The sequence below is a fragment of the Tiliqua scincoides genome, chromosome 1 (genome assembly GCF_035046505.1).
Source record: "Tiliqua scincoides isolate rTilSci1 chromosome 1, rTilSci1.hap2, whole genome shotgun sequence".
In the NCBI taxonomy this organism is placed as follows: Eukaryota; Metazoa; Chordata; class Lepidosauria; order Squamata; family Scincidae; genus Tiliqua; species Tiliqua scincoides.
This window is the reverse complement of record NC_089821.1, coordinates 55996875-56012646: the sequence shown is the minus strand read 5'-3', so window position 1 is coordinate 56012646 and position 15772 is coordinate 55996875. Positions and strand designations below refer to the sequence as shown.

The 15772-nt window shown below is 41.7% G+C and overlaps 1 protein-coding gene across 2 annotated transcripts in view; it reads left to right on the top strand.

The window, feature by feature from the left end:
* The first annotated feature begins 9165 nt into the window (after positions 1-9165).
* The window catches only part of TNNT3 (troponin T3, fast skeletal type), a 34248-nt gene continuing 27641 nt past the window's right edge, over positions 9166-15772 (top strand). For both annotated transcript variants that reach the window (XM_066626919.1, XM_066626912.1), the window contains exons 1-3: positions 9166-9243; positions 12871-12888; positions 15119-15136. In XM_066626919.1, coding sequence (XP_066483016.1) covers positions 9189-9243; positions 12871-12888; positions 15119-15136 — 91 coding nt within the window. In that variant the 5' untranslated portion in view covers positions 9166-9188. The remainder of the gene's footprint in view (positions 9244-12870; positions 12889-15118; positions 15137-15772) is intronic.

The following is a 15772-nucleotide window of genomic DNA, read 5'->3' as shown; positions in this document are numbered from 1 at the left end:
ATTTAAAAGACCTGAAAAGACCAGCATATAGCATATGTACACATGCCCTTAGAACCACTTTTCAATGTCACAATCACCTGTGGTGGTTGTGAAATAATAATAAAGGAGTGAATAACACACACTCTCTCTCTCACATCCCCCACACACACTTCTGTCAGTACTCATGAAATCTGTACCACTATTAGATATATAGGCTGAGGGGCTAAAACTTTCAGGCAAATCTTAACTCTGGTGGTTCCCATTTTAGCAATCTACCAGTGGATATTAGGGGATGGAGCAGCTGATCCTAATTCTAGGATGCTGTTTAGGGGATTGTCTCTAAGGCAAACAGGTCCCGAACTTGACAGGCCTAGAGGAAAGAATGCTAGGAAAGTTTTGAAAATATGGAACAGATCAGCTTAGAAACAACTTAGAATAGAAAGCTATTACTCTCTTGATATAACAGGCTTAAAATGTTTCTGCAGCCATTCCCCCAACCCCATATAATTTTCTATTCAAACATGGACTATATGAAACTTTTGAGCGCTCTGCATTTTTCTGTCTGTGTTAGCACAGCCCTCTGTTAACCGGTTTTATCTGAGCTTGTAATGATCCATATATTTGAATATCTCCAAGTCATTTGGATAGAGATGGTCTTGCTACATTTCTGTCATCTGAGTTTTAATATGATATTATTGTGCATGGTTTCCAGCACCTCGTAGGGCACGTTCATTTGCCGAATGCAAGCCAATCTATATCCTAAGGATATGTATTCCAAATCTGTCGGACGTTTTTTTGAAGGCTGAGGTCTGAATTGCAGTTTCCACTGCCTGCAGAAAACATGACATATGCTTTTTAAACTCCTGCCTGGGTACAAGTGAAATAATTGTTTTCATAAATGACAGTCTCATAGGAGGACTCAAGTGGAGCCTAGGTAGATGAACTTTTCCTTTATTTTTATCAGGGAAAAAAGTTGTGAAGGTAATGGAAAAGAAGTTTTCCTGGAAAAAGTGCCAGATCAGAGCTGAGCCAAATGTGCGTGGGAGCATCACACCAAAGAGGTTTTCTTAGGGCCTGAAATGCAGTTCAGATCAATTACAGTTTTGCCTCCAGTGCTGGCACCAGTTTGAGGGGGCTCTTGACTGAAGCCCTGCAGTAGACCCCCTTCTGGCACTCACCATCCTTCTCTGATGGTGGATTGGGTACTGCCACTGCTGCCAGTACTACGGGCTTTTAGGTTGGCCAGGCCAGAGGGGGGCCTTTTTATTACCATGGACCTTCAGCCAGTGGCTATTCTAGCCAAGCTCTGGTGCCACCCTGGTTTGCTTCCATGTTATCCTTAAAAACTATCCCTTCTTTTCCTAGGAACTGTGATGTTGCCATCCAGCCAATCTGTTTGAGTCATTTCTGTGTATGACATCTCAGAATTCTCACATGGAATTCCTAAGTGTGGCAATCCTACAAAAGTATTTTGCTGTCTGTGTTCGTGTGCTCACACACACACACACAGGAGGGAGGGGGGACTACAGCCAACTGTGCCATTTCTGTGAATGAAGGGATCATTGCTTGTTACATTTCACATTCAGAAATCACACTAGTTCTTACAAGAAAGTGGCTTCTGAATATAAATATTATAATAAGGGAAGCAGCCTGGGAGGGTCAAAAAAGAATTAAATCAGTGAGTGTGTGTGTTTAATACTGAATGTTTATCTGAATGTTACTCTTAAGTGGAAATTTTGTTCCATTAAACTTGCAGCTACTACCAAAAATGATCACCCCATATTGAATTCTCACTGCCTCTCCATAACACCTAGCACAGTTTTTTCCACATCTTGACATCACAGCATTATGCATTTCCCTACCCACTGCCAGTGACAAAGGGCAGTCAGTGACAAAGGGCAAGGAAACACACAATGCCACAATGACAGGACTCAGGTAAGATTTCCTAGACAGTATAAACGGGAAGAAGGAATTAAATATGTATTTGCTGTTTTGAGCAGTGATGGGGCATTTTGTATAATCAGTAGTTTTGGCCTTAATGGAGTTCTTTCAATAAGCTGTATTTCTCTTTGCACTGGAAAAACTATATCACTAACAACAGAAGTTAGAATAATGACAATGATGCAAATTTAGATCTCTAGCTCTGAGTAATGAGCTCCAGGTATATACGTATTTGCCTCACCTGTCCAGTTTGTCCAAATTTATTCCAAATTCATATCACGATGAATCATTAAGATTGTTTGTGTCTGGCTTATTGGCCTTTAAAACAATTCTCCCAGTTCTTTCACAGTGTTCCACTAGTGCTTATGTTTGTTTCGTGTGACCAATTAAAGGTACCTTCAGTTTAGATGCCCAGGTCAAACCTAGTCCAGGCATGCTCAAGCCCCATTTCAGGAATTGGGGGTGCAATTTAGGATTGGTGAGTGTTCTCCCCCATATGTCACTTCTAAACTCTTAAATCATACCGACTTTAGCTTCTTGAAGAGAGAAAACAAGAACTTCCATGATGCTGGTTGAAGTGTACACTGGATATTGGTTTCTTTGAGCTTTTGCCAAATGCACATTTCCATAACCCTCTTAGAAGTATCCTTGATACAAAACAATGTATGCATATGTGTGGATTGGCACATACACACACACACACACACACACACACACACACACCAGTAGACAGTAGATTGTTCAGGTAAAAATCACTTTCTTGATTCCTAAACTTTTCCTATGCTGATCCATTTTTGTCACTGCCTTGGATCACCTGGTATTTTCAACTTCTAAATGGAACCTGCCTTGTTCAACTCTTTCCCCAACATCCACTGCTGGCAGCCCACCCATAAACTCTCATGATTCACCATTTCAGAAGCACTATTCAGTGTGAACCTTTCTATGAGGAGACAACAGAGGAGAGCAATCTTAAAGAATGAACTCACTCTTGGAACCCTGTGTTCACTCACTTAAAAATGGATGTACTTTGAAAGGTTTATATCAGCTGCGTAGAACTGTTATTGCCCTTCCTATTAAAATGCAGTCTGCTTTAATCAAATAATAATGATGAGTTAGAATTTACCTTATTAAGGCTGTAATCCTATCTGCACTGACCTGGGAGTAAGCCCTATTGACTATGATAGGACTTATGTCTTAGTAGATGTGCAAAGGATTGGACTCTAAGGGCGCAATCTTGCCCTTAATTTGGGCCGATGCAAGTCCCTTGTACTGACCCGAAAGTGTTGCAAAAGTGCCATAAGGCACTTTTGTGCCACTTTCTGGGGAGATAGGCCGGCACCTAGACTTGCGTTGGCCTGCCCACACTGATGTGGGCTCTGGAGGACGGGTGAATTACGTTGGCTGAGCTCGTCGGTTGATGCAGGGGTCTGGGGGGTGGGGGGAGGGCAGGCAGCAGGTGTTCCCAGGGGTGGGCAAGAGGGGAGCAGGAGGCAGGGCCAGGATCCAGTGGTTATGCTGGATCCCGACCCCGTTCCCAGGCGGCCCAGGGCAGTCCCGGGCTGCTTGAATTTGCACTACCTTGTCAGATGGTACAGATCTTGGTAGACCCACTGGGGCTGCTGCAGCATGGTACGGGGTAATGGGAAAGGCTTTCCCTTGCCTCGGGGTGTGCTGCTTTTGGCCCGCTGGCCTGCCTGCTTCCAGCACAAGTTAGAATTGCACCCTGAGTTATCTAAATGAGCATCAGGAACTTTGAGGAAAATAAACGCTTCACATATACTGACAGAGTACAATCCTAGGCGTCCCATTGTGTTCAGTTGGGTTTCCTCTCAGGCAAGTGTTTTTCAGGAATGCAGTTACCATTTCAATTGTTTGATTGTTTAAAAATGGATGGCATGTCAAGTGAGACCCCATTTCAGGGGTCCTTGATCAGTTTCTACCAGTGAACCAGAACAACCATCCCACTGCTGCAGGATGCACCCAAAAAGGTCCTTTTTTTTTTAAATTACACCTGTGAGAGCATAGGTATCTTTTTAATGCCTTTATTGCTAAAGGCATATTTATCTCAGGTGTGTGCACTAAAGCAGTGTCCTGGGCAGCCCAATCCTAGCCTAGTGCTGGAGCAGACAGGCCAACTGGCCTGTGCTGTATCCAGCATAGGTGAGGAGGTGGCTGAGGCGCAAGTCAACATGAGGGGATATTCATCCCCTTATCTCGTGTTGCATGCCAACCACCCCATCGGGAACTTGGATCTGTGCCAGCAAATCGCTGACCCAAATCTGAGCAGCCCGGTGTAACGCCGGGCTGGCTGGCAGCGGGTTAAGATCCAGCCTAAGGTGCCTAGGCCGGTCCCAGCCTCCCTGCCAGGCCCACTGGTCTGCCCTCTCCCACTCTCCCCTACCCCAAAACACCACTGTTACTCCCTCTTACCATCCTCTCTAACCTGCCTCCCCAGCCACCCTTGGCTGGCACAAACCTATCTGCTTTTGGTGCCATGGAAGCCAGATTTACCTCCGTGGGTCAGCTTGCTTTCTTGCACCAGCCCAGCCTCTTCTGGAGTAGTCACGAACATGCTTTATGGCATGTTTGCAACACTCCTGGGCCAGTGCAAGGGACTTGTGCTGGTTGAAGCCGGACTATGGATTGCACCCTCAATCATTTTAGCACCACAGTCCACTTCATGGGCCATATCAGCAGGGTGGTGCTCCAGAATGCTTTGCGGTGCCACAGTTAGTGCCAGCCTGCAACTTTTTTGCAATCCACCAAAAATTGGCTCATGACCCACTGGTGAGTTGTGACCCACAGTTTGGGAATCACTGCAATAGAGAAAGATTAAAAGAGATGTATTGACCAAAGATCCTATAGGGACCTCTGTGAGAGGGAGCCTTTGATGGAACTTCTGCCCTTTCGTTTTCACTGTGTCTGTGTGCCACTCTATTCCAGACACTAAAAATATTGTCTGCTGCCTGTTGTTCAAGTTTATGACTGGAACACGTAGAGCCTCAAATCATAGCGCTTGTGTCAGTGTAAGCACACACCCTTTTGGGTGTTTGCAATGGTACCATATCATTAAGTATTACTGGGAGCTTGGTAGGAACCCTTATATGGCAGGACTGCTGCCTCCAGGATTATTAGACCTTCTGAAATAGAAATCTTGTGAGCTGCAGACGTTCCTTTAGGACACATATCCACCTGCCTCTTCCTTCAAGACTCCTCTCATATATCAGCTGAGTAATGAGGTCAAGCCAAGGCTTGAGTTTCCTGGGGAGGAGCCTTGTTTTCTAATTTAAGCTTCATCCATCATGGATTTAGATAGTGGTTGGATTAAATCTCTCCTGCAAAGTTTATCCCTGACCTCCCTGAAGTTTATATGTCCCTTAAAAAAAATTCTGCAATGAATAATTGGTCATTATCAGCAAAGGTATTGCTCGTCTTTTTTTTAATTTTATCCTCATCAGAGTCTTCTGCTCCACTCTTGCAGACCTGAATTCTGCAACATGTGTAGGAAATTTTGCTCTGTGGGGAATACGTAGGACCACGAGGCCAGGTACTTAAGTGCCTGAGCAAAACTGATAACTCTGTATTGTCTTCAGTGGACTGGTGCCAGTTTTTATGCTTTCAAGTGAGAACAACAATCCCTCATGATCCCTGCATTTTCCAGAGCTTATCCTGTGGCATGAACTGTGGCTATATTAAATACAGGAGCGAGTCAGATAAGATTATCCAAATAATCCTGTGAATACTGGCATTTTTCCACCTGCCCCTTATAAGTGGTTGGGCAGTTGAGCTGAGCAGATTTTCTCTTGTGTTTGGTATTCATATAAGCTCTGTGACCTTAGCAACTACCAGTGTGTGCATGTGTGCCCTATTTATAGACAGACACACACAGATGTATATGCTACTCTTACAACAAAGTGGATCAATGATGTTTTGGATGTTGATGTATTTTAAATGGATATAAATCCCATGTCAACCCCCTCCCCCCAATTTCTCAGTCAGGTTTTCCCAGCCTGTAAACCCCCACAAATATATTCTGAGGGCAAGAGTGCAAGAATGATTAGCACCCTGCATTTTAAAAGTATATAAATATGGTATTTATTATTAATCATAAATGAGAATGGTAATGCAGAAATATGGTAATTGGGTTGTTGACTAAAATTGGGTAATTGCATTGAAGGACTAGCAAGAAGTTACTTGTTGCTTGACAGGCCTTAAGTACTCAGTGACATACATGTGGCACAGTGCAACTCAGGTTTGGGTTTTAGGATTGCTATTGAGATATTTTTGTGGGGCTTGAGAACCACGGTCTGAAGCATCTAATCTAAACTGAAATTGAGTGGCTATTACGTATTAAGTATAGTGGAGGGCAATGGAATTGGGCCCCGTTCTGGCAGGTGGAAAGCTAGCATCCTTTTCTGTGATTAACTTTTGCAAAAAGGTTGAGAGCTTTGTTGTTAAAATAATCTTTTCAACAAATTAAATTGCCATTGCTCTACATATAAACTTTTCAGGGATTTTTGTACATCTACAGTAGAATCATATGTCATTCTTTTTAGTGTTAAATTTCAGTCCAAGTGTTGTGTGTGACAATTACTTATTCTGCCCTTCTGCTGTTCTTTCACCTAGAACCCCGCTGCCAACATGTCTGACACCGAAGAAGTGTAAGTAGAAACAATCTGGATGTATAGCCAATGTATAACCATTTTCATGGTGCCTCACTGAAGAGTCAGACTATTGGAGCTTACGGGTGCAAGCACCAAAATTGATGAAGAAACCCACCAATGGGTTCTTAATGTGACCCAGGGTTATTCAATCTATATTTTCATAGATGCATATGGAGGGCATAATCTCTTCATTGTATATACAGGTCCAGCCTATTTATACACGGATTTTTTATACACGGATTTGACTCCACGAATGGCCCCTGCAAATGAGAAAGAATGTGCTGATCCCTGGAGAAGGGGAAAAAATGCATCCCTTTAAAACCAGTTTTAAAAACTGAACAGTCCTTTAATAACAGCCTCCTTAATGAGAGAGAGAGAGGGCAGCAAGCTAAAAATCCATCAATCCTTCTCTCTCCTTCGACCTCTCCCTTCCCCCAGCATGTGAAAGAAACTGATCATTTTGCATTGGTGAAAGGAGGGGCTGAGTGAAGTGCTGATGGATTGTCTTCTTAATGACTCTTAGAGTCAAAAGGTCAGCAAGGCTGTTTTTCAATCACTGGAGCAAAGAAACTTTGTTTTTTAAATTGATTTGCTATAGTTCGTTTTTTTTAATCCATGTGAGTGCTTGGAAGGGAACCCAAGTGAATAATTAGTCTCAACCTGTACAGTCAATTCTTACTATCCTCATACTCCATTCCTGCTGATTTGCTTATCTGTGGGGAATATGTTACTCATGTTGTACCATCCATTTCCTCTTTTCGGCTATATGTGGCATCCACAGCCATCCTGAAGCTATCCACCAATGGATCACAACCCAGTTTCTGCTGGGTTGCACAACTGACAAGGCAGAGTAGGCTATGGCTGCAATCCTAACCACACTTTCCTGAGCATTAGCCCCATTGAACAAAATAGGACTTACTTCTGAGTAGACCTGGTTAGGATTGTGCCCTATGTGCATCAAAGGTTGTACTTTGTGCATCAAGGTACATCAATAAGTTGGGAGCGGAGCACTGCTGCCCAATCACCATCATAGCCCACCCCTTGGGATTCAGAAATCAGGCAGCAGTCTAATGGCTAGTCATCGGAAATGCTATCTGTAAAGAGAAGAAATACGGGAACTCTTGAACAATTCAGATTTGTGTCCAGATAGGAGGAGAGATTTATTTATTTGAAAAATTTGTGTCCCACCTTTCCCAAGCCAAAGCAAATGCCCAAGGCCCTCTTGCTTGCTTCCATTACAGAGTTAGTATGATTCATTATAGAGGTAGCAAAGCTGGCTCATTAGAGAGGCAGAAAAACTGACAAGGCAGATTAGGCTATGTGCATCAAGGGTAAAACAAGTTGCTAATTGGGGGGAGCACTGCTCCCAATCACCATAATAGCCACACACCATGACATTGCCACCTTTAAAAAAACAGGATAAAATCAGAGGCTTGAACCGCTGGTAAAATGAAGCACTTTTTTAAGGCGTATAAATCTAGGAGTGTCATTAGAAAAAGTGGGTCCTGGTGCTAAAACGTTGGGGAATCACTGTCCTAGAGCACCTCCAGCAGGTGCTTGTGGAGTCTCTGCTTGAGGATATCCAGTGAGGGAGAATCCACCACCGCCTTTAGTAATTTGTTCCACCACCAAACTGTTTTTACCATTAATTTCTTCTTGAGACTGGGATTGGTAGAAGGGAATTTTGGAATGTACCATCAAACTTTGGGAAAAATGGCAGCTCCTACTGGGGTGAGAGAATTTCACTTGACCATAGTTTGCCCTGCTTCAGACTATAGGTAGCGCTCACATGAATGAATGCTCCGCCACACACAAAGATTCCCTCTACAGTGAAAAGTGACATGAAGCTTAGCTAAGCTTCTAGCTTAGCTTTCTCCCTGACTTGTAGTTTTCATATGTGGAAGATTTGTTTTTTTATGGAGGAACATTCAGTCATGTGAGCCCCTCACTGTAAGGGTACACCATGAGAAACAAGTTTGCCACTTTGTCCAAGTGGGAACAATGCCATAGATGATATTATTATTATTATTATTATTATTATTATTATTATTATTAACAACTTTATTTATATGCTGCCTTTCTCCCCGCAGGGACTCAAGATGGCTTACAACAATGGTTAAAAATATAGATTAAAAACATAATTTAAAAACATGATAAAACATATTTGCAAAAACACATCTTAAAAACAGCAGTCAGATAAAAGTGTAAAAAGAGCACAGAGCAGCAGTTTATAAAAGGATCCAGTATATCAGTGCCTCCACTCTGGTAAAAATATAGAAAAGTGAGGGATTTCCAGAAGAACTGACATGGCTTGGAGGAGAGTCAATCATAGTGGAGGAGGTATCAGTAAAGTGAAGCTTTGTTAGGGGATGCCTTCATAGTCAGAGGGGAGATGCTGTGTCAGGCATGAGGAGTGACCTTCTAGTGCAGGAAGCCTGCAATCTCTGGACCTGACTAGTACTGTACTCCCAGGATAGATTCTGACAATAACTGAGAGCTGAGAGATAGTAGTTCAAATAAGGCAGGATATATGGGCCAGATTTACAAATAGCAAATCAATCAGTCAGCAACTAAAATGTAAAAAAAATTTAACCAATCTGAGGCATGATCTTATCTGCTTCATGTTTTCTTTTCTTTTCCAACAGGGAGCAAGTAGAGGGTGAGTATGAACAACTTTTTCTAAATACAGTATATAGCAGTGCATTTAACTGCCTCTTTTTTCGGTTTACTTTTCTGATGCCTATTCACTTTTTAATAGCAGATTTTTTAAAAATGTATGCATTAAGAAGGTAAGATCTTAAGCTGATGTCCAGCTTTGTCATTCACTGGTTAAGTTGTGATGATCCACATCATGAAGAGCTCACCTGAAATATTTCAGTCATATCCTCACACTGAATATCTCTGTATTCCATCTGTGAGTTTGAAGAGATGGCTGTGGAATAAGCAGCTACTCAGCAGATGTAAGAGAACAGGCAACACAATGCATTCCCTTCCTGTGAAGGCAGACACCTTCTGCCTCTAAAATCACCTCTGAAAGCAAGTGGAAATTCCCACGTTGGCACAATGCTGCTTGGGCAGCATTAGGAGCAGTTAGCCTAATATGAGGGCTTTAAAATAGCCAAAATTCTATTTCTCTCTCCATTGATTCACTCCTTGAAAAGCACTGTGCCTGGTGTTCATGTTCCAGTCAGCAATGTTCAGGCACTTGGAGCTTTGATCCTGATGCCGTATGCAGCGCGAACTACACAGCAGTACATAGGATCAGGGTCTAAATATGCAGTCTGTAGAAAATTCTTTTTAAGCTATTTTCTTCTGTCTATTTCATTCTGGCTTGCATTGACCTTCCCATGAGGTCAATGCCTGGTTTCCTATGGCTTGAGCTCTCTCTCTCTCTCTCTCTCTCTGTAGCTCACCCAAATCATAGCTTGGTCTTTCCCCTTTTGCTTTGCTCTTGTAGCGCTGCTGCCACCTGCTGGTGACACATTTTACAACCATGGAGCCCATAAAATGACTATGCCTTTTCACCGTTTTGCACCAAAGAGTTAGACATGTCCTGAGAAATTCTTAGAGATGGATCACTTTCCACATTATGCTTCAGGTTTTTAATGTGCCTGTTTCTAACTACTGAGCCATATCTAATACTATACAAATTGGTGACCAAAAACTAGTAGTTGGTGGGGCTTTTGCAGACAGGTAGCTGCTTTCCTGTCTATCTTGCCAACTCTGCAAGTTATTCCAACACAGACCTGCCTTTTCCTGCCATTATTCTTTTCCAAGTACCCCTAACGGTCCTAGCAAGTACCCCTGGGGGCGTACACATACCCTAGGTTGGGAACCACTGGTCTAAATGGACAAATGCTTAAAATAGTCTTTTAAAATACAGACTGTATCCAGCATTTCATTTTTAAATATTTTACCTTCTTAAAATTTTTATTATATTTTATTATAATATATGGGGAAACAATTATGCGAAGTTGCTTTCTATTCTTGGTCCATTTCCACTGTGCAAAACTCTGACTGTTTCAAAAATATATGACCTTGCACACTGTATGTCTATTACTTCATTCTATGTTTGTTCGTGTTCACTACATGGTTAAAAAGCAACATGATGCTGCATTGTGATCAAATGTGAAAGTAAATGTATCTATTGCCTGCACCAGGTGTTTTGCTTATGTGAATGGAATTCACCTGTGCTATGGACTGTTGAATAACATACATTTTTGAATGCATTTCCCTCGATCCGATCTCATTTATGAGAAATCTGAATCACGGAACTGTAAAGCTGGAATAAAACTGAAGACCACATCGCACAGCCCTCTGTAGTGAAGCGGGATTTTCCATAGTTGAACTCTTGAGAGATCAGCCCATGTAGTAAAAGTCTGCAACCTACGCTCATCTATCTCAGGGTCTCAAGGTTTGTCCTCGCATCCCTTCTAGAAGCGGGATCCAAAGATGTGCCATCCAAAGATTTCAGCTGAAGAGCCAGTCTAGTTTGCACTTACATTGGACATAAGTCCAGAAATGGTTTCAAACTCCTCACGAGATGGCTTTGGCTGTATCACCAGCTACCTCCATCCCATAGAGGCCCCTTTAAGCTGACTTGACATGGCCAGTACTCTACAAAACGTGTTACTCTGAGTGTACCAGCTCACTGCGTACAGTGGATTGACTGCCTCCCATCATACGGCTTGTATTCTATGGTGTTGTAAGATGATGCTGTAAGACATTAGGAGTATTTGGTAGGGGCTAATCTACATGGTAAGAGGAAATATACAAAATGGATCACTGCCCAGAGCCCTCCCAATGTGGAAGTAGTTTCAAGGCCTCTTCATGTGGTAGTTGCAGTATAAGAAGAGCCTCTAAGGGTACAGTCCTAACCCCTTATGTCAGTGCTTTCCAGCACTAGCATAGTGGTGCCAATGGGACGTGTGCTGCATCCTGCAGTTGGGTGTCACTCATGAAGGCCTCCTCAAAGTAAGGGAATGTTTGTTTCCTTGCATCAGAGCTGCATTGCCCTTATGTCAGTGCTGGAAATAAGGGCAATATACACTTATTCCAGCACTGACATAGTGCCCTTATGTCAGGATTGCGTCTTAGGGCGCAATCCTAACCCTTAAGTGCTTATACACTTGCATTCCTCCATATACAAACAGTGGCAGGAAAGGCAAAGACATTCCATACTAGAGGTGCACATCAAATGTGAAGTAGGGTTAGGGCGCAATCCTAACCAACTTTCCAGCACTGGCATAGCTGTGCCAGTGGGGCATGTGCTGCATCCTGCAGTTGGGGGGCAGTCAAGGAAGCCTCCTCAAGGTAAGGCAATGTTTGTTTCCTTACCTCGGAGTTGCATTGCCCTTATGTCAGCACTGAAAAATTGTTTAGGATTGTGGCCTTAGTAAAATAAATCCAGACTGTTCAAACAATGAAAATAAATTGCTTTTTCCAGGGGGGACAGCAAAACAGTACAGATAATCTTCCATTGATTATAATAATCCCAGCTTTTACATAATTTAAGGCAAAACATTCCATGAAGGAAATTGCATTGTTATTTAATTAACTACTAGTAGAGATCCCTTACAAATAGTACAGCCCAATACTATCCACACTTTCCTGGGAGTAAGCCCCTTTGACTCTATGGGACTTACTTCTGAGTAGACATGCATAGGATTGGGCTGTTAGTTTCTGTTTTACACCAGATTACAATCCAATACACAGGCAATCATCAGATCAATGTTAAACATAACTCTCATCTTCATTTACTTGTTTGGTATCTAGGGCTTAATGAATTTTAAAGTCACTATCCCACATATATATGTGGTTATTCCAATATAACAGTGTAGACAGTGAACTGCCTGTGACTGATTGTATAAGACTATATGATGAGCAACATTTGGTGGGCAGAGATCCTCTGTGGAGAGTTCTTTGATCCAAGGTACCTTGATTGGACAGATGTGAAACCTCACTTATTTCAATGGACTCTCAGGTTGAGTACTAACATCAAGGTATGTCGGATCTGTATTAGAATTACATAATTTTCCCATACAAACTCAACGTCTCTTATTTTTGCGGGAGAAAACATCCAATCTGTTTTTGTACCTGCTTGCCTTCAGACACTTGAATGGAATTCCTTAGAAGATCCTTTTTTTTTACTCTTTATAAAGGGAAAGTTTTGCAACTGTCAGTGAGTTCTTTTGTGTCTGTTCTTGTGGTCCTTGTGTTGCAATTGCTAGGCATTGTTGTTGATTCTGCTGCTTTTCTTGTTTTGCTTTTTTCCATCTCAATGCAGAGGAATACGAAGAAGAAGGTAACCAAAACCTACCTGGAATGTACCTTCTCTTTCTCTGATCCCTTGATCTTCAACTCCTTCACTGCCTGTCATTCACCCATGCCTTTGTTATTGTCTGCTAATGATGATCTGAAATGTTAGGTTAAATACAGTTACTGCAGGATTAAAGCCCAAGGCCATTTCACATGGCTAGAACTTAGATCTTCTCTGCAGCTGATTAAATGTACATTATAAGTAACCAGGTGACCAAGTTGGTATCTGATTGCTGCAAGTACATCCAGCTGTATTCATTTCTTACACTCATGGTGGCAGAATTAGATTTAAAGCTCCCAGTATATGTTCCAGCCCTAAACAGACTGCGAACTGCACCATAATATAATGTACAAATTGATAATACAAGTTTGGGAATACATATCATCTTTAGCTGACTAATGATTTGACAAGTTACTGTACAGCAGTACGGGAGTATTGAGAAGATGGAGTTTAGAGGTTCCCTCTCACGCAGCTTTAACACTGCTGAGTTTATTGTTTGTAAAATTTTGTCTGTGACAAAGATTTCAATAGTTTATAGAACCAGGGTGTTGAAGAAGACCTCATATTATATTACTTATTAGCTACCAATACTCTGTGGTAATGGAGGTGTTAATGTGTTTCCCCAGTACAATCAAGTACAATCTACAATAAAGCAGATTTCCTCCAAGCCTTTTTTGCTGTGCTCTAAAAAGAAAAAACCTGAAATAGAATAAGTGGGAAGGTTCCCAGATATTTTGGAATGGTAGCTACAGATTTTGAAGAGAGTGGTAACTGCAGGTCACATATAATCCTTTGGTGTTTGATAATGCATCTTTGCATTCAATTTACAAAGGGAGAGAAAGAAATGCATTTGGAGGAATGTTGTTTTTGTTTTGTTTTAGCAATGTATAACCTAAGACCAGTCTCATATTTGGAGATCCAATTATGTGATTATACTTATATTCCACCTTTCTTCCATCATGGAGCTCAGAGTGGTCTCCTCCACTAGGTGGTCTCCTCTCTAGGGACTAAACAGACCTAGACCTGCTTAGCTGCAGCAAAGTGCCTATATCGTGTCCTCGTATCTTTCCTGGGCTCATGTATTTTCCCATAATGGATGACTATTCCCTGCTTGTAATCTACCCCAACACAAATTAGGGTGGTCACTGTGTGAAACAAGATGCTGGACCAGATAGGCCTTTGGCCTGATCCAGCAGTGCTCTTATGTTCTTATGACCACCTTTCTCTTTCATCCACCCCAAACAGAAATAGGGATTTGTTCCATTGCACTGAGGATACATGTTGGATACCTTTCCATGTACTGTAGACCACAGAAAATAATGTGCACACTGATTTTGGCTTGTCAGGTCTTCTAGACTATTCAAGAACGGCACTATTCTTTCCACATGCCACTCATAGAGGCTTTATGTGGCACCTTTTAGCTTTGCAGTGCTAATCTGGTTGTCACTACTCTTAGTAGTTACAGAAGAGAATGCTGGGAGTGGAGCAGAAGTGTCATGGTGTGAAAAATACAGTGCAGCCCTTGAGGCTCTGGGTATACTAGCATGGCTTCTGTTGGAACGAAAGATTACCATTATTTGAGAAACATAGACAAGTCATCCCAGTACAGAAACACCCATACCAGCAAACTTCTACTACTATGTGTGCAAACTTTTCATCTGTGCTGAGATCCAGTGCCTGTCCTTATTCTGACAACTGGGGTTGAGGCAGTGTTGTTTTTTCAATTACAATCACAAAAGATGTGATGTTGTGTTAGCACTGTTGTGAGTAAGGGCATTTTTGAAACTCCATCTTCAACCACTTGTCAAATTCACAAAGAGATCTCTAAGGGTGCTAACCGATCACAGGCAATTTCTTCCAGTAAAGGAATATTCTTTCCCTTTCTGCATCCCTTATTTAACTTACTCCTTTCCTTTCTCTTGGATGGAACCCTTAATTTCAATGTGAGGTTACTAGCTGAGGAGTTTCTCTTCACCTCTTTAATCTGCATGCTTCTTTCCACTGAGAGTGTTTCCTTTTATATCTTTCTGGTTTTTTTATTCATATCTTTGCCTGACTTGTTTCTGTATCTTCTAAGGTGGTTGATTCATCTTCTATATATTCTCTGTCTTTAACCACTTATTTCTCCCGTCTTAGCTTGTGAGTTTTCTTAGGTTTTAACTAATATTTTCATATTGTCTTTGTCTTTGCCTCTTGTTCCCATTTTATTTTCCAGAAGAAGCACAAGAAGAAGGTATGTGGTGTTGCCTTTGGAGTTCACTGTCTTCCTTTTCAGAAGCGTGCTTTGTGTAAGGAATCTGGAGGTGGCCAAAGAAAAGGAATATGAGAAAATAAAAAATTAACTCCAAAGTCTTGATTGAGTGGCGTTAGTGTGGAAGGAAAAATTTCCAGTGATGGGACTGAGTTGATGCTGTGTAGACAATGTCCCCTCAGTTATGAATCCCATGTACTCCAAAAGAAGTGTTAGAAGTTGGTGTGGGCAACTTTTAAATTAAAAAAAAAACAAAAACGTCAAATGAATTTGTTTGCAATTTTTGAAATTTTGATATTTCAGGAACACGTCGTAAATTATAGTAATTTTCTCTTAAGATGTCAGGATTTGAAATGTGGCATATTGGCCAAAGCAGCTGAATTGTAACATGGGATTTTAGGAAATTTCACCAAAGTTTCTGCGGATGAGTGTGCATGCTTTTTCACCTGGCCATGTTCTTTCCATCCAAGTAACATTTCCTATCATTACTAAGTGTGTTGTGTCCATTCCATGTGTCTGTTGTTGATTTGATATGCTGTATTTTAAACTTATAGGGAAAACTTATATTCCCTAACTCTCTCCGTTCAACCCCATTCACCTTACAGAGGAAGTCTAACT